The sequence below is a fragment of the Zingiber officinale genome, chromosome 6B (genome assembly GCF_018446385.1).
Source record: "Zingiber officinale cultivar Zhangliang chromosome 6B, Zo_v1.1, whole genome shotgun sequence".
Lineage (NCBI taxonomy): Eukaryota > Viridiplantae > Streptophyta > Magnoliopsida > Zingiberales > Zingiberaceae > Zingiber > Zingiber officinale.
In genome coordinates, this window is record NC_055996.1 from 97,433,828 (window position 1) to 97,453,452 (window position 19,625).

A 19,625-nucleotide genomic window follows, 5' to 3' on the forward strand; every position below is an offset into this window, starting at 1 on the left:
CCGGGCCTAGTGGATTTCCGGAGTTGTCGACCGGCACCTTGTATCCTCTAGTGACGCTGAACCACTGGTCGAAGTCGGTCTTCAAGTAGACCTCCATTCACTTCTTCTAGTAGGGGAAGTCGTCCCCTTTGAATAGGGGGGATGAACTGTGCTGAAGTCTTTGACTTGAGACATTTTATCCTACACACAAATAAATAAAGAAACGAGAAATCCCAAGACTTGGTCTTGGATTAGTAGTGCAGTATAAAATTAGAAATAATCTAAAACTGAATTGGTGTTGCACCAATTCAGCTTAATTACTACGAAAAAGATTTCCAAAATGGTAACGATACCAATTTGGATTTATAACGTAAAACTGAAAACTGGAAAGAAAATTAAAAAAAAATTCACCCCTGTCTGACTGGTGGTTGCACCAAATCAGAGTGGTACCTGCTCTGATATCACTTGTAGGATCGTGAAAATCGATAGAGAGGGGGGAGGTGAATATCGATCGAAAACGTTTAAGCAAGTACGCAGCAGAAAGATGAAAACACAACGCTAACACGAACCGTTTTACTTGATTTGGAGCCTTGGTCGACTCCTACTCCAAGACCCGCACTCGTTGAGTGTTTTCGTTGGACAATTACTAATAATTCGCAACGTTATTACAAAAACTAAGTACAGGAATTATTAGAAAGAAATACTGACAACACTGAAAAAAAAAACTTGAGTCACTTGTTGTCGGAGTAGCTTCGCAGCGTCGCAGGAGCACAGCACGGTAGAGCAAGCGTTGGAAGATCTTGTTGTGAGTTATTTTTTGCTCCAGGGCTCACCCTCCTTATATAGGATGCTCCGGGCGCCCAGATCCCTTCCGAGGGCCTGGAGTGTGACCTAGCTCAGCCAACCATGAAGCTCCACGTGGCGAAGCGCGATGAGAATAACTTTTGCATTCAGGGCGCCCGAATCCATTCCGGGCGCCCGGATCCCTTCCGGGCGCTCGGACCTCTGTTTTCCAGCAGCTTCAACTCCCTGCAAGAAAATGTTAGTCCGAAGCATAAATGTAAATTATACATCCTACAAAACAAAGTGTTAGCACAATTTTTATAATTAAACAGGAGTATTAATTAGATTTCATCTCACCGAGATCAGAATCTAGTCAAGATCTCAACTTAGAGTTCTGAAATGGTTCTAAGTTGGATTGACGCCTAAGTTCCCTTCCCGCGAACGCGTCCTCACAGTCACTCCCCTCCAGTGACTTACCTCAACTTACCTGTCAGACGTCCGGTCAACCCTTCGACCCGTCTGGACTTCGTGCCAGCTATCAGGTCAGCCCGTCGACCTAGTTGAACTTTATGCTAGACGTCAGGTCAACCCATCGACTCGTCTGGATTTCGTGTCAGCTATCCAGTCGGCCCGTCGACCTAGCTGGGCTTCGTACTAGACATCCGGTCAGGTCGTCGACCTGTTTGGACTTCGTGCCAGCTATGCTGTCGGTCCGTCGACCTAGCAGGGCTTCTTCTGCACACTTGGTCAAAGTGTTAGATTACAATGAAACTAACTTAACCTACTTTGTCATTGATTCATGCATTTTTATGAAGAGACTAATTCAAGGTCTAATCATAGCAATCTACTATTACTAAGGTGGCGTTTGGTTTAGGGGTTTAGGAATGAGGGAATGGATTCATTCCCAAACTTTATGTTTGGTTGATGGGGATGGAATAAAGATTTTGGAATGAAACCCAAAAACTTGGATATGGATAAACCCACCCTCTCCTTTGTGTTTTGATGGAATATGAATGTGAATTAAGTTTTGGATAAAAATACCCTTAGTATATTTGTTTAATTTTTCTTTCATTTCACACTCTCTCTCCTTGTTCTCTCTCATCATATTTTCTCTCTCCTTATTCTATCATCACACTTTCTCTTTCCTTATTCTATCATCACACTTTCTCTCTCAACATACTTTCTCTCTCCTCATTCTCTCTCATCACACATTCTCTACCATTTTCTCTCTATATTTTCTCCCATCACATACACTCTTTCTCCTCATTTTCTCTCTGTTTATTCTCTTCCATTACACACTCTCTCCTCATATTTTTCATCATACTTTCTCTCTCCTCAATCTCTCTTACCATTCTCTCCTCATTTTCTCTCATCACACTTCCTCTCTCTTCATTCTCTCCCATCACATTCTCTCTCCTCATTTTCTCTAATCACACTTTATCTCTCAGCACACTTTCTCTCTCATCATACTTTCTCTCTTCTCAATCTCTCATTTTTCTCTCATCACACTTTCTCTCTCTTTATTTTTTCCATCACTCTTTCTCTCTCAACCCACTTTTTCTCTCCTTAATTTTTCATTTTCTATCATCGTAATTTATCTCTCTTCATTTTTTCCCATCATTTTTTCTCTCTCAACACACTTTCTCTCTCATCATATTTTTCTTTTCTCAATCTCTCTTATCATGCACTCTCTCCTCATTTTCTCTCCTCATACTTTCCATCTCTTCATTTTTTCCACCATACTTTCTCTCTCATCACACTTTCTCTCTCATCATTCTCTCTCATCATATGTTTCTCTCACATTCAACTTTCCCTCCCATCTAATTTTCTCTATTATTTTCCTCGAGTAAAAAAGAAAATTTAGATTCATTTCAATTGAAAATATTCAACTAACCAAACATTATTTTTAAGAATGATACCCAAGCTCATACTCATTTCCATTCCATAATACTATGATACTCATTCTCATTCCGATTCCTAGGAGAGAACCAAATGACACTTAAATCTTCTCATTCTCATATACCTTTCAGAGGTAGAGAAGTCTCTTACAACTTGTTTTCACAACAATATAACAAAAAATAAGAATATAAATACAAATGAAAACAAAAATGACTTTATAATGAAAACCTTACTTTACCTTTTGTCGCTTTGGATTGCCTTTTGGTGGTGAGAAATGTAACATTACTTTGTCTCTAAACTCTCAAGAATCGATATCAAAAATCTCCTCAAAACCCTTCTTTTATATCCTTTAGGTCTAGATTGGATTTCATGTAGTAATTGATTGATCTTACCCAACAGTCGATTGCCCTATCGAATCCACCTATTTAAACTTGCAAAATGACTCTTCTTAATCAATTTGACTGCTAAATCCTACAGTTGACTAATCACAAATAGTCAAATCCCGCAATCGAATCAATATACTTTTGTTTAGTTCCTTATCAACATCAATCGACTGATACCCATAATCAGTCGGTTTTACAAAACCCAAACATAAGCCTTCTTTTTGTTAGTTACAGTAACAATCTACTGTTGTTGTTTATCAGTCGACCAGTATTATAGCAAACCCTGAAATTACTATAACACCCCCAAAGTTATTGTACCAACCCCCAAAATTACTGTAGCAAATCATAAAAATACCTCAAACCGTAATTTCATGGTTTTGAGTTTAGGATTTAGGGATTAATACACCATATCAATTGACTAATACTCATGTTTCAATGTTACCAAGGTTGAATTATCATTTTGCCTAGTATCTGGTTGGCCTCAACCTACCAGGAATTTATTTGCTTAGTATCTAGTCAATCTTAACCTGCTGAGTGTTCTCTTTGCTTAACGTCCGATCAACCTTGACCTACCGAGACTTCATCCGGTCATCCTTTACCTATCGAAACTTCCTTATTGTCTAGCATTCGGTTAATCTTGACCTACCAAGACTTTGCGCCTCATGCCTGTTGGTTGCTACTCGGAAAACCTAGAGGTTCCACTGTACAAAAATTTTGTACAAAGGTTTGAACTTTTTCCTAGCTACCATGTGTTCTTTTAAATTAAATTTTGGATCGCCTGCGGAACTTAACACGTTTGATCCAAAACTTAATCTATTTGTTCTTTTAGGTTTTGACTTGGATCTCCTGCGGAACTTAACACGTTCGACCCAAGTCACCTTAAGTTATTAATTCCATTAAATATTAATTTCCATAATTGGTTCTCAGTACTGACGTGGCGAGGCACATGGCCTTCTTGGATATGGGAGCAACCACCACCGACTAGACAAAACCTTTTATAGAAATCTAATATTTAATTTCCTAAAATAACTTTAGGTTAACCGAAAAGAACAATCAAATCACAAGAAAAAAAAAACAAAAGAACACAACATCGAAAAACATATTCGAAATTCTAGAATCGTAAGCTTCTTGTATTTGGTATTTTTTTCCAAAAATAACTAGTATGATGCGGAAAGAAAAATTACTAGTTATACCTTTTAGAAAGACCTCTTGATCTTCTACTGTATTCCTCTTCTAACCTCGGACGTTGTGTGGGCAACGATCTTCCGAGATGAGAAACCACCAACCACCTTCTTCTCCTCCTAGCTAGGTTCGGCCAACAATAAGGAAGCTTCACCAAGGAAGAAGATCAAAACACCAACCAAGCTCCAAGAGATGCTAGCTTTCTCTCCTTCTTCTTCTTCTTCTCCAAGTAGTATCCGGCCACCACAAGAGCTCCAAGGGGAGAGAGAGGTTCGGCCACCACAAGAGGAAGAGAGGGAGAGGATGATGATGATGGTCGGCCACACCAAGGAACAAAAGAGGGAGAGAAAATAAAAGAGGTTGTCTCATGAAGACACCCTCACCCCTTCTTTTATATTCCTTAGCCTTGGCAAATTAGGAAATTTATTTATAATAAAATTTCCTTAATTTTCCTTGACAACAATTAATTAAATAAATTTTCCTAATTAATTGTATGTGGCCGGCCACCTCATGTAGAGCAAATAGGATAATTTTAATCAACAATTAAAACTTCCTTATTTGTCTTTGGAAATTTTAAAAAATAAAATTTCCTTTTAAAATCTCTTCATGGTTGATAAAAAGAAATTTCCATAATTTTAATTTTACAACATGTGAATAATTTTTAAATAGAAAATAAAATATCTCATCAATCTACAAATAAGGAAAGAGATCTAATCTCTTTCTTTAATCTTTTGTAGATCTTTTACAAGAGAGATATTTTAATTTTAATTCTCTTTAATAAATTATATCTTCCACATAATAAAAATTAAAATTAAAATTCTTTTTAATTAAATATGGCCGGCCCCTCTAGCTTGGGTTCAAGCTAGGGCCGGCCCCTCTAGCTTGGGTTCAAGCTAGGGCCGGCCACCCCAATTCATGCTTAGGCCGGCCCTAGCTTGGTTCCCAAGCTAGCTTGGCCGGCCCCCTTTAGGTGGGTATAGAAAGTGGGTATAGGTGGGTATAGTACTCTATAAATAAGAGGCTACGATAGGGACCGAGAGGAGGAATTGGTTTTGGTCTCCCGATAAAATTAAGCATCCCGTGTTCGCCCCGAACACACAACTTAATTTTATCAATAATAATTCATTCCACTAGAGAACTATTATTGAACTACCGCACCAATCCCAAATTACATTTTTTGGGCTCCTTCTTATTATGAGTGTGTTAATCTCCCTGTGTTTAAGATATCGAATACCCACTAATTAAGTGAGTTACTGACAACTCATTTAATTAATATCTTAGTCCAAGAGTAGTACCACTCAACCTTATCATCATGTCGGACTAAGTCCACCTGCAGGGTTTAACATGACAATCCTTATGAGCTCCTCTTGAGGACATTATCAACCTAGTATCTTTAGGACACAGTTTCCTTCTATAATCAACAACACACACTATAAGTTATATCATTTCCCAATTTATCGGGCTTATTGATTCATCGAACTAAATCTCACCCATTGATAAATTAAAGAAATAAATATCAAATATATGTGTTTGTTATTATATTAGGATTAAGAGCACACACTTCCATAATAACTGAGGTCTTTGTTCCTTTATAAAGTCAGTATAAAAGAAACGACCTCAAATGGTCCTACTCAATACACTCTAAGTGTACTAGTGTAATTATACAGTCAAGATAAACTGATACCTAATTACACTACGACCTTCTAATGATTTGTTCCTTTCAATTTTGGTCGTGAGCTACTGTTTATAATTTATAAGGTACTGATAACATCATCTTCTGCATGTGACACCACATGCTATGTTATCTACAATATAAATTAATTGAACAACTACAAACAAATATAGATAATTTGACCAAATGTGATTCTTTATTCAAAACAAATGTTTACAAAAGCTTAGGCTTTCAGTATGCACTCCAACAATGCCAACTTCCTATTGGACTTCCAATCATCCAATGTCTGGTCAACTGTGACCCGACCACTTGAATTTTCTGTCTCATGCCAACTCTATGTTGAACTTCCAATCACTAAATGTCCAGTCAACTAGGGATGTAAACGAGCCGAACCGAGTCGAACAATATTAGGCTCAAGTTTGAATCAAACTTTTATCACAAGGCTCAGGCTCGGCTTGGTTTGAAATTACCAAGCTCGCGAATAGTTTGAGCTCGGCTCGTTATTAGATCATTTATCATAGTTAACGAGCCTAACTCGTTAAGCGAGCTCGGGCTCATTTTAGAGCTTATTTTAAGGCTCGTTTTGCGAGCTTGTTAAGCGAGTTCGAAAACTCATTTGAATAAATATTCAACAAACCTAACAACTAAAATAATATAAACTCAACACATCATTGAGCATCCCAAACTACTACATTAAACTTCCAAATTCAACACATCATTGAACATGTTTGTGAGCTCTTAATTGAGCCGAACTCAAGCCCGAATTCACGAGCCTATAAATGAACATGTTCTCGAACCCTTTAAACGAGTTGAGCTCGAGCCCGAGCTTGCGAGCCTATAAACGAACATGTTCGTGAGCTCACGAGTCGAATGTCCTTAAACTCGAGCTCGACTCAATAAAGTTGTCGAGCTCAGCTCGATAAGATAAACGAACGAACTCGAACGAGCTTTTTACTGAATCGAGTTCCAAATAGTTCGTGAACCGTTTGGTTCCCTCGTGATGGCCTTGGGTAAGGTACGGCGGGGGCGCTGGGGACGAACGTTATCGCCTTTTGCCCAATTGATGAGCGTCAAACTAGTCAAGCTGCAAAGTTGATAGAGCGCGCAAGCCGACGAATGCTTGAGCTGGTTGAGTGCTTGAGTTGGCCGAATGCCCGAGTTGCTAATTAAGTACCTGAGCTTGTCAAGGTCCTCCTCTATGGCGGTGCTTCGAAGTCACGTTAGACATCTATTCCCCAGAATATAATGGGATGATCATATAGCCAATCAAGTACTGCTTGTTCACGGTAAAACGAGCCGAAATCGAGCCGAACACTATTATGAAAAAGTTGTTGAACGAAATGATGCATGACAAAGAGGAGAAAATTTTGTAAGTACAAAAGTAAATGGAGTTTTCACTCGGCATCTGCTCATGTTGCTCGAGGTTAATTACAACCTCCTTATATATAGGACCTTAGACTCTATCAATTTCCTCCAAATTGAGGATGTAATCAAAGGATGCTGAGCTTCTGAGTTGGTAGTCATGTGTGTTTCCTGATTTACCCTGATGATCAACGAAAAACTTCCGTGGAACCGAATCGATCGCCTCAGGCTCGATATTACCCAACCTAATTAATTATTTTTTTTAGACTCTATCAAAGTCATTGTCTTTAACCGTCCAACTCAAAACCTCAGTCACCAACTATTTACTGATCGACTGTTGGTTGATCTGTTTGAGCAGATTTTATCTTAGTCAGTCCAACATTTGACATGCACAAATCATATTCGCACATGAGTCAGTCTGAGTTTGGTAATTCAGGCTCTGAGTTTACACCACCCTATGAACCTGAGTGTGAAAGAGAGACTTTCCCAAGCATTCAATATAAACCAACCTCATAGCCACTCATCCCAATGTGAGACTAACCTCTTTTCTTCATCCTGACTATAATTCTTCTTCAAATCAATAACAATTGCTATATTGTGACAGTGATGATGATCATGACGGAAATTGTCACACTTTGTGAAAAAGACGATTCAAAAGAATAAGCACTTGAACGATACGAATATTTAAAGAATGACAAAAAAGGCCAAAAATAAAAGTTCTCAAAGATAAAAAGAAGAAAGACAATAAAGAAAATTCTAAAGTTATAGGGTTGTGCTATGATGATGAAGCTTTTCCTAGGTTCTTCCTCGATGAGCACTTATGTCTCTAACAAATGACAAAAGTGGAGATAGAGAAAGCCACACCTCTCTTACTAAAAGTGAACAATGAGAATAAGGTGCAACTATCTAAAGATGAATTTTTAGACATAATAGTAATTTGGTTAAATTTTTTGCCAAGTCCAAGGAGAAATATGATAGATTGAAGATGAATAGTTCAAAGACAAGGTGAATATATTTTTTTATATAAAATTAATCACAATGACTTAAAAAATTATTAGCTCTTGTAAGTTCATGTGTGTGATCTTTAGATTACCATATAATAACTTTGTAGAAAAGAACTTTTTCTCTAAGGTATATGGAAGAACTTTTTTTCTAAAGTATATGGAACGGAGGAAAAGAATAACTTGTAACAAAAAGTGAGCAATTGCAATAAGAAAACTTTAATCAAGTACAAAAACAAAAGTTGATTTTGACTTTAACAATACAACCAAGTTAAGTAAGATATAACGTAAGATTAGGGTTGTAAATGTGTCCATCTTTTTATAAATTATTTGTTAGATAATTTATTGTCGGAGATATTAAGAAAATTATAGAATTAAAATTATACAAAATCAATTCTAACTTATCTATTGAGATAACTTGAGTGAATAATCTCAGACTGCCAGTGGGGCTAGTTCTGCCAAGCTTATGTTGGTCTGAGTTACGGAGTTGATACGGTGCGTAGCAGAATCAGAAGTCGATCACCTGATCGGGAAGAGAATTCACTAACTAAGATACTAAAGTCTGCGTTCAACGCAGTTTCTTGAAACATATTCGTCCCATCTTCGGCTATGCTTCGAGGTTCTTTCGGGTCATCTATTTTCCAGGATACAATGGCAAAACCACGCATGCAACCAAGCACTGGTTGTTCATGGCGAATTGAGAATGCACTCGAGTGCTATCATGAGTGGTTCAGCCGAACGAATGCACGACTAAGAGGAAAAAATCGGGGAACGAAGGTGGAGGAATTCTTTTACTTTCGCTTTCGCTTTCGCTCTATATCCTTTGCTCAAGATCCAGCTTCCTTATATAGGAGCTCTCACCTTACCTGCAATAAATGACCAAATTATGGTCATTTAATACTGGATTTAATGCTACCATTAATGAGTTTAATATCTTTATTAATGTTGAGACGTTACAGAATCATTGTTAATGAGTTTAATGACGTCATTAATATCAAAACGTTATGAAGTCACCATTAATGAGTTTAATGTCACCATTAATATCGAGACGTTACGGAATCACCGTTAATTTCATATTAATGCTTTCGTTACACTTTTGAGTAGGTAGCAAAAAGATATTCAGGTGGAAAAATGTTGGTGCATTCACTTGGACAAATCTTGCCTCGACCAGTCCGGTATTCAACGTGCGCAGGTCGTGCTCGCACATAAGTAAACCTTGGTTTAGTACAATCCAGGACCTAGATTTGCACCCACCCCTGCGCACCCACGTGTGAGAGAGTCTCACCCCATGCATATGTTTACAATATCAATGCATGTGCCATAATTTAAACCAACAATAAAGCAAGAGACTTCTAATGTAGGACTAACAACCCATGCACAATAGAGTCTCTTCATCTCCATCTCTTTATTCTATTCACATTTCCAACAATCCCCCACATGGATGGAATACATGGTATGTGATGACATTCAACAGTTGAATCAAGTATAGGATAGGTAGATTTTATCCTTTGAACCTTCCCTTGTGAAGATCTATTTGCTTACTAGCTGACAGTAGATATGATGTCCTTGAACTGTTCTACCGTCTGTGTAAGCATTGACAAATCTTACCCAAGACTCTCCTTGATACAACTCAGTTCTCATGAGTGTGTTCATTCTTGGCCATGAACACGCCAGGTTTCATGAGAAGCTCTAAGAATTATGCCTCCAATTCTCTTCGAAGCGGCCCCACTTCTTTCTTACATAGGTGATCCCTCGAGAATAACCATCTACTCTTCTTAATCATTAAAAATCTATCGACTTACCCTGGTCCGGTCACTATTTTATTGGGTTATGCCCCACAATGTGTCTAGTCAGTGTAAATTAGTTGTCCCTTTGAACCTAGTTTTTGGGATCTCCAGTCAGTATAGGTTCAGTGTCCTCTGCATTGATCGTTGACAAAAATATGAAACTCATTCCTCATGATGAGATTGCAACTAACTCTCGATTTAACCCTTTGGTTTGCGAATCCTCTAGGTTATCGTTTGACTTCACATAGTCAACAGTGATAACTCCCATTGAGAGTAGTTGTCTAATAGTATTATGTGTACGACGTCTAGACTTCCATTATACAGATGACTTTGTGCCTGACCAATTGTTGATTGACTATCACAATGCATGTAAATTGTCGTTACATGTTTCGGCCATCTTAGAATATTTTCTAAGAATTATCATAGCTATTCAGCCTCTTCACCACATTGTCAAAAGCTACAAAGTCAGATTCCATCATGGATCTAGTTATTACCGTTTTCTTAGAAGATTTTCAGGAAATGACTGCACCTCTCAGAGTGAATACATATTCACTCATAGACTTAGAGTCTTTTATGTTAGATATCCAACTCGCATTGCTGTATCCTTCGATTATAGCAGGATATCTCGTATAGCGCAGTATATATTCATGAGTATACCTCAAGTACCTCAATACTCTTATTATCTCTTTTCAGTGCTCAACACCGGGATTACTCATGTATCTACTCAGTTTACTTACTGCGTAGACTAAGTCTGGTCGTGTACAACTCATCAGGTACATCAGACTTTCAATCACTCAAGAGTACTCTATCTGAGAGATACTTTTACCGTGATTTTTTGATAAATGTTGACTCGTATCTATTGACGTTTGTGCTAACACAGTATCGCCCTTGGTGAATTTCTCAAGAATTTTTTCCACATAATGGGACTGATTAAAAACAAGTCCTTTTATCATTCTAAGAATTTTGATTCCTAAAATCACATCAACTAGACTCATGTCTTTTATATCAAATCTTGAATTCAACATATTTTTAGTGGATTTGATTATCTTATCATTACTCCCAATGATAAGTATGTCATCTACATATAAGCACAAGATGACGTAGTCATTCTCAGTGGCTTTTATATAGACACATTTATTGCACTCATTGATCTTAAATCTACATTCCTTAATGACATTATCAAATTTCTCATGCCACTATTTTGGTACTTGTTTTAAGTCATATAATGATTTCACCAATCTACAAACCTTATTTTCCTATCCTAGCAGAAAAAATCCTTCAGATGGCTCTATGTAGATTTTTTTCTTCTAAATCTCTATTTAGAAAAGCTATTTTTACATCTATTTGATATATTTTGTGATTCCATAGAGCGATTATAGCCAACAATACTCTAATAGAAGTTATTTTCGACACCGGAGAATACGTATCAAAGTAATCAAGGTCTTCTCGTTGTCAGTATCCTTTGATTACTATATGACCTTATACTTATCAATTGTGTCATCTGACTTCATTTTCTTCTTGAAGATCCACTTGCAACCTAATAGTTTACTTCCCGGAGGAAGATCCACAAGTTCCCAAGTATGATTTTGCAAGATAAATTCTATCTCAGATGAAATTGCCTCTCTCCAGTGAAGTCTGTCAGAAGAGCTTACGACTTCAGAGTAACTTTGAGGCTCACTTTCCAACATGAAAGTGATAAAATATGATCTATAGGATTTTTTCCACCCGAGCTCTTTTACCCCGTCTAACCTCAACCTCGATTGGTTCATTATTATCTTCTTCATCTTATTTTTTTCATATACATATTTTGAGGAGCTAGCATCCTCTCAAATCTTATACAGAAGCACATGCTTAAAGAACAAGGCATTTCTCGATTCTATTATCGAGTTCTTGTGTATATCTGTTATTTGTGACTTGTATATAAAAAACTAATACGCACTGCTATTATGTGTATATCCAATAAATTCGCAACCAACAGTCTTTGGTCCTATCTTAATCTTTTTTGGATCAGACATCAACACTTTGGCAAGACACCCCCACATTCGTAAATATTTATAGGACAATTATCTTTCATTCCACAACTCATAAGGACTCTTATCTATCTTCTTTCGGGGAACCTTATTTAAAAGGTAATTAGCTGTTAACACAGCTTCTCTCCACATGAACTCTAATAGTCTAGAGCTCAATAAAAGAGCATTCATCATCTCCTTTGGAGTTCGATTCTTCTGCTCAACAACTCCATTTTACTTAGGAGTATAAGGAGCTATTATTTCGTGTCTGATCTCATGTTCAGCACACAACTTAGCGAATGGTGATGCATATTCACCACCTCGGTCACTTCAAACACCTTAATTTTCTTATTAAGTTAGTTTTCAACCTCATTCTTATATAGAGTAAATTTCTCTATACCTTCATCCTTACTTTTGAGAAGATATACATAACAATATTTTGTGTTATCATCTACAAAAGTGATGCAGTATTTATTCCTACCACGTGTTGATGTACCTTTGAGGTCACACATGTTAGTGTCAATTAGCCCCAGATGGTTCGTTGCTTCTCTCAACATGTTGAAAGGATGACCTTGTCATTTTTGCTTCAACACAAATCTCACACTTGTGTTTTGGGTCAAGATGGAATGTAGGTATGCTTCACATATTTATTAATCTACGTAACATATCGTAGTTAACATGTCTTAGTCTACCATGCCACAAACATGAAGACTCAAGCATATAAGTGGAAGACCTTTCATATTTATTTATCTTAGGCCTAATGGTCATTATATTAAGCTTGAACAGTCCATCAGATACATAGCTCATTCCTATAAACATTCCATTCTTTGATAGTACAACTCTATTTGACTCAAAAACAATGTGAAAGTCATGCTTGCTTAACAGTGATCCAAACACTAGATTCTTCCGAATCTCCAGAACATACAACACATTGTTCATAGTAAGATTCTTGCCCGAGGTCATCTTTAGCACCACTTTTCCTTGGCCCATGATGTCCGAGGTTGCTGAGTTTCCCATGAACAGCTTGTCTCCATTGACTTTTTCAAAGTTGTGGAGCAGCTCCTTATTGCAGCAGACATGTCTGGTGACTCCAATATCGATCCACTATTGTCGCGGGTTTGGACTGACTAGGTTCAGTTCAGAGACCATAGCGTAGAGGTCGTCCATTTCTGATCCCTTGTTCAGGTTGGCCTCTTGCTTCTTCTTCAATTTTTTGCATTTCGAAGATTTGTAATCAGCTCGACCGCAGTTGAAACACTTCCTAGAGAATTTCTTAATGCCTCCTTTGGGTCTCATCTTGGAAGTGTTTGGGTTCTTCCGCTTTGAGTTTTGACCGTGCTCGACCACGTTGGCTTTCACAATAGCTTGAGAGAATAGGTTTCTCTCTGAACTCTTGTTGTCTTCTTCGATGTGAAGTCTAACAATGAGTTCTTCCACATTTATCTCCTTCCGCTTGTGCTTCAAGTAGTTCTTGAAGTCCTTCTAGCCTAGAGGCAACTTCTTAATAATAGCAGCCACCTGGAAGGTTTCACTCAGAACCATCCCTTCTAAGAGGATCTCGTGCAAGATCACCTGAAGCTCCTGAACTTGGTTGATCACCATCTTAGAGTCTGTTAGGTCCCCGTGGGTGTTTTGATGTGATCAACTAAGTTGGTTAGGTCCTGCTTTGTGTTTTGATCCCTGTGTCTGAGTGTACAGGAGCTTAGGAGCGCAGGAAGTTGAGCGGAAGACGTAGCTAGCGAGAAGGACGGCACGGGAAGGGAGCCGACGGGCTCGGTGCGTCCGAATGACGAGAGAGCTGTGGAAGAGTACTCAAATGGACGAGAAGAACGTGCGCGACGTTAGAGGGACGAGAAGCCGGACGGAAGCCTGCTCGAGGAGAAGGCCAGAAATTGGGTTCGGGTGAGCCCTATTTCGGTTGGTCGGAATCACCCAAAAAGAACGGAACTTCGGAAGACGAAGCAAAGAAGCAAGGATGCTGGAAATAGAGCTTAAGGCGCCTCAAGCCAGACTGGAGGCGCCTCCACCTTGGAGGCGCTTCAATCTGCCTTGAAGGCGCCTCAAGCTTGAAGGCGCCTTCAGACTTGATGGAGGCACCTTCAACTGGTCAAAAGTGATCGTTTGCGCTGCGAATAAAGTTCTATCCGCTGACCAAGTTGGAGGCGCCTTGAACATTGTTGGAGGCGCCTTAGACCCTCGGGATAGACTTTCCAGGAGCTTTATAAAGGCCCCTGGAGTTAGGAAATATTCAACAACTCAAGCAATCAATTCTGTAACAACTTCCTAGCAATAGTTCTGAGCCGTTAGTGTGTAAAAGGCTTTTCCGCCTTCAGCAAAGGAGATCTTCTACTGCGCTTTTCTTACTGCCCTGGATTAACAACCCTCTTAGTTGTAACCAGATTAAATTCCTGTCTTCTTGTTTCTTTATTGCTTTATTATTTTATTTACTATTGCGCTATTTGAGTTGAAAGTACGAGGAGGGTATAGTGTTAATTTTTCAGAAGCAATTCACCCCCCTCTTGCTGGCCTCCGCTGCACCTACAGAGTCAACCATCTTGTAATCCAGGAATCAACCCACGATGAACTTCTTGGCCCCTGCATCCTCTATCTTGTGCTTCTTGTCCAAGGACTTCCATAACTCCTTAGTCGTTCTCTTCATGCTATATACAGCGTACAGCGAGTCATTCACCCCCCCTTGCCGGCCTCCACTGCACCTACAGAGTCAACCATCTTGTAATCCAGGAATCGACCCACGATGAACTTCTTGGCCCCTGCATCCTCTATCTTGTGCTTCTTGTCCAAGGACTTCCATAACTCCTTAGCCGTTCTCTTCATGTTATATACAGCGTACAACGAGTCGGCAAGGTAGTTGAGAATGTAGTTTCGGCAAAGGAACTCAGAATGAGTCCATGCCTCCATTGCACTGATGGTCTGTGCATCAGCATCCTTAGTATGCATGGGAGGGTCCTCGGTTAAGAATTGAGCTAGATTGAGCGTGGTCAAGTAGAAGAACATCTCTGCTGCCACCTCTTGAAGTTCACTCTAGTGAACTTCTCTGGCCTTTCTTCATGATTGATTGGCACAGTTTCAATCAGGGCAGAGGAGGCCTTAAGGTGTTGAGTATGTTGCATTTCAATATTTTGTTCTATGACCATCTCAACAGAACTCGAATCTATTTCAAGATTGTTGGACAATCTGTTGCCGGAGATATTGGGGAAATTACAGAATTAACATTAAACAAAATCAATTTTAACTTATCTGTTGAGATGACCTGAGTAGATAATCTCAGGCTGCCAACAGGGCTGGCTCCACCAAGCTTCTGGTGGTCCGAGTTGTGGAGTTGATGCGGTGCGTAGCAGAATCAGGAGTCGATCACCGAATCAGAAAGAGAATTTGCTAACTAAGATACCGAGGCTTGCGTTTAACACAGTTTCCTTGAAATAGATTCGTTCCACCTCTGGCTGTGTTTCGAGATTTTCTCAGGTCGTTTATTTCCTAAGATACAACGGTAAAACCATGCACGCAACCAAGCACTGGTTGTTTGTGGCAAACTGAGAATGCACCCGAATGCTATCATGAGTGGTTCAGCTGAACGGATGCATGACTGAGAGAAAAGAATTGGGGAACGAAGGTGGAGGAATTCTTTTGCTTTTGCTTTTGCTCTCGCTCTATATCCTTTGCTCAAGATCCAGCCTCCTTATATAGAAGCTCTCACCTTACCCATAATAAATTAAATAACTAAATTTTGTTCATTTAATACTGGGTTGAATGTCGCCGTTAATGAGTTTAATATCTTCATTAATGTTGAGATGTTATGGAATCATTATTAATGGGTTTAAGATGCCATTAATGACCCCATTAATTTCATATTAATGCTTTCATTATACTCTTGAGCAGGTAGCAAAAAGAGATTCAAGTGGTGAAATGTTGGTTCATTCACTTGGGCAAATCTTACCTCAACTGATCCAATATTCAATGTGTGTAAGTGGAGGAATTCTTTTGCTTTTGCTTTCGCTCTATATCCTTTACTCAAGATTCAACCTCCTTATATAGAAGTTCTCACCTTGCCTACAATAAATTAAATGACCAAATTCGTTAATATTGAGATGTTATGGAATCATTATTAATGGGTTTAAGATGTCATTAATGGCCCCATTAATTTCATATTATACTTCCATCAATGTGCGTAGGTTGTGCTCGCACACGAATCAACTTTGATTCAGTACAATCCGGGCCCTAGATTTGCACTCACCCCTACGCATCCACGCGTAAAAGAGTCTCTCTTCATGCATATGTTTACAACATCAATGCATGTGACATAATTTAAACCAACAATAAAATCAAGAGACTTCTAATGTGGGACTAACAATCCGTGCACAATAGAGTCTCTTTGTCTCCACCTCTTTATTCTATTAACATTTCCAACACCATTCGAGCCTCGGTTTGAAAAAAAATTGTACGAATTCATTTGATTAAGTTAATGAGTCGAGCTCGAGCTTAATTTCGAGCCCAAAAACATTATTCAGTCAAGCTCGAGCTTAATAATATTTGGTTTGTGAGCTCACGAATGTGTTCGTTAAAAGGCTCGCACGCGCGCGCACGCGTGTATCCTCCTTACTCTATTGTGCTCTATTCAAAGTTCGGATAAGGTAAAATCGTCTTTCTAGTGGCTGACATGGTCATCTTGTGCCCCTTGACATGAGTGTGTTATGTTATATCTTTTGATGAACTCTAGATTTGATCCTTTAACCTTTTCTTTTATTTATTTAAAATTTTTAGGATTAGTTTTTCTTTTCTAAAAATTAATTTAGATTTGATCTCTTTTTTAAGGATGAGTTTTCTTAGGGCTCTTGTAAAAATGTGTTGAATTTAGTTTTAGTTTTAATAAATATTTATTTTCTTTTAAACTTAGAGGCAGCTCCTTTTTATTTATGAATTATCTTTTTATGTCTTTTTCTACAAACCTCTAATTTAAACGTCTCACCTGGAGATTTCCCCTACGCCAGTTGGTATGAGAGCCTTAGATACATGGATGACTATCGTGGTCGAGGTCACATATTTCGATTGAGGAAGTCTTGCATCAGGATTGAGGTGTACCATGCGAGCTCATCGAAAATCTACAAAGACAAGTCACAGACTTATCCCAGCGTCTAGCAAAGCAAAATCTTGAAGATCGTGAGGTACATAATCGAGGTTGTGACAGATAGGTTCTGACTGACGAAGCCTCACACTGATCGTAGTGCCTGAAATCTTAAAGGTCGTAAGTTCTTTAATTTTAATTTGGAGAAAATTTTTCTTGAAAAAGATATGGACGATAAGATCAAAATAGTTAGCGATCAAATTTACGACGAAGCTAGTGAGCCAATATATGATGAGATACTTTATGATGATGATTGTTAGATTTTAGTCATTAATGAGATTCCATATGATGGATTATCTGAGAATGTTGTCCATGTTTCATCAGAAGTACAACAGCCGCCTAGAAATTTGACCAAGTTAATGTATCTTTCTCCTGTTTTACTACTTGTGAAATAACTTTTGATTTACCAACACCCAAGATCTTTTGATCTTGAAGATACTATGCGTCTGATGTAGGAACATCTGGTACAACTATCAATTTATATCCTTCGATAAAGCTATGTTCCCCTTTGAGTAGTGATGAAAAGAAAACGAGACTACCAACTTCCCCTTTGGGTCTTGAAAAAGAACAATTGAGACTTTTGACAAAGAAGATAATCAACCCATGACCTCCTTACTCGGTTGCGCTCTATACAAAGTCTAGACGAGGCGGAATTGTCTTTCTAGTGACCCACATGACCAACCTGTGTCCCTTGATATGTGCGTGTTATGCTATGCCTTTGATAAATTCTAGATTTGATCTTTTAACTTTTTATTTTATTTATTTAAATTTTTTAAAATTAATCTTCTTTTCTAAAAATTAGTTTAGATTTTATCCTATTTTTTTAGGATGAGTTTTCTGTTAATTTTTCTATTAGCTATTGTTGCGATTTTTTTTTTATTTCTTAAATTATTTAAACAAAGGTTAAGGTTCTTGTTAAAATATATTGAGTTGGTTTTGATTTGAATAAAAATTTATTTCCATTTAAACTTAGAGATGACTCATTTTTATTTACGAATTATCTTAATTCCTATACTTTCTTTATAAACTTCTAATTCAAACGTTGCATCCAAAGATTTCTTCCCCTTGTTAAGGAGGGCTTGAAGAAGTGCCCCTAGTTTGTGGGTTTATGAGGTTTAGATGATGGATGTGTTCAATTGCCATTCGATCAATTAGAAACAAAATGATCGAGCAGTTAGCTACACAATAACTAAATTTGTCCAAGCAATTAATTCGTCATTAATTAATGATTTTTAAGTGAGCAAAATAGAACAATCGAAACCTTAATTATAAAATCCTTGGAGCTTATTTACGTGAAATAGTGCATAAAATCATTTTGGATTTAGTGTGATCAAATGTTCAAGTGACAAGAGACTTCAAGTGTTTGCAATCTGAATAAATTATTCATTCTCCATGATCTTAGCTATTCATTTCATACTAGGATTAAGAATATATAATTGTTCCGTTGAATCGCTTTAAAAAAGCAATTGTAATAAATTTACTAAAAATTATACATCTAATGAAATTCTATACGTAACGATCGAATTAATTTTTTACTATAATTCAAAAAGAAAAGGTAAAGCCATTTTCATGAAAATCAAGCTAAAGTACTGAAACTGATAAACTCTTAGAGGCACATACATGCATCGACTAACCTACTGCAAATTTTTATACGGTGCGAATTAAACATCAAATTGTAGCAAAATTAACACTATTATTATTATTATCATATAGCGAAATTAACAGCTGCGACTCCTCGCATATTATGTATCTGCGGGTTTCTCGTTCAGATCGAAGCACCGCTCGCCGCCGGGGCTCATCGTTCTCCACTTCCCCGCGCCCTCATCTTTCTCCGCTCTCTCCCTCCGATCCCCGCTGCTCTCCGCCGCTCCCGGATGCTCGAAGTCCTCTGGCACGAATGCCGGCTGCCACCTCGGCGGCGCCCCACCGTCGGCCCGCCCCTTGGACCTGGCGACTCCGTGATCCGCCGCCCCCGCCCTAGCCCCGCCCAAGTGCCTCGCCGCCTCCCGGATCCGCCGCAGGATGGCGAAGAACTCCTCCACCTCCTCGTCCGTGGGTTCCTCATCGACGCGCCGGCGCGTCCGCCGTTCCTCCTCGGCCGCGGTGCCGTCGCTCTCTCGCTTCCTGGGGTTCGGATCCATCCCCATCGCAACCGCCTCAGCTCGCGGCCTTCCATGATATGGAAGACGCAGGTGGCAAAAGCAGAAAGGGCCGTGCCGTAACGCCACCGCCTTTCCTCACCGACTTGGACACTTCATTTCTGACGCACGGCGCACGACGTCACAAACGGCGCGTGTCGGCAGAACGGCTCTAGCGTCAGGACGTTTCGAGTTGATGACGTGGGCCCCGACCATGGGCAGGTGAACCGAACGCGTACAATTTCGGGATTATAAATGGCACGTGGGCTGACCTGATCGGAGCGAATTAG

General features: G+C 38.8%; 1 protein-coding gene across 1 annotated transcript; it reads right to left on the reverse strand.

Annotated features, from left to right (window-relative positions):
- Positions 1-18,939: 18,939 nt before the first annotated feature.
- Positions 18,940-19,344, reverse strand: LOC121991271 (protein NEGATIVE REGULATOR OF RESISTANCE-like). Its single transcript, XM_042545281.1, has one exon. It carries the CDS (start codon positions 19,342-19,344, stop codon positions 18,940-18,942), a length of 405 nt encoding a protein of 134 aa, XP_042401215.1.
- Between the last annotated feature and the right edge of the window lie 281 nt (positions 19,345-19,625).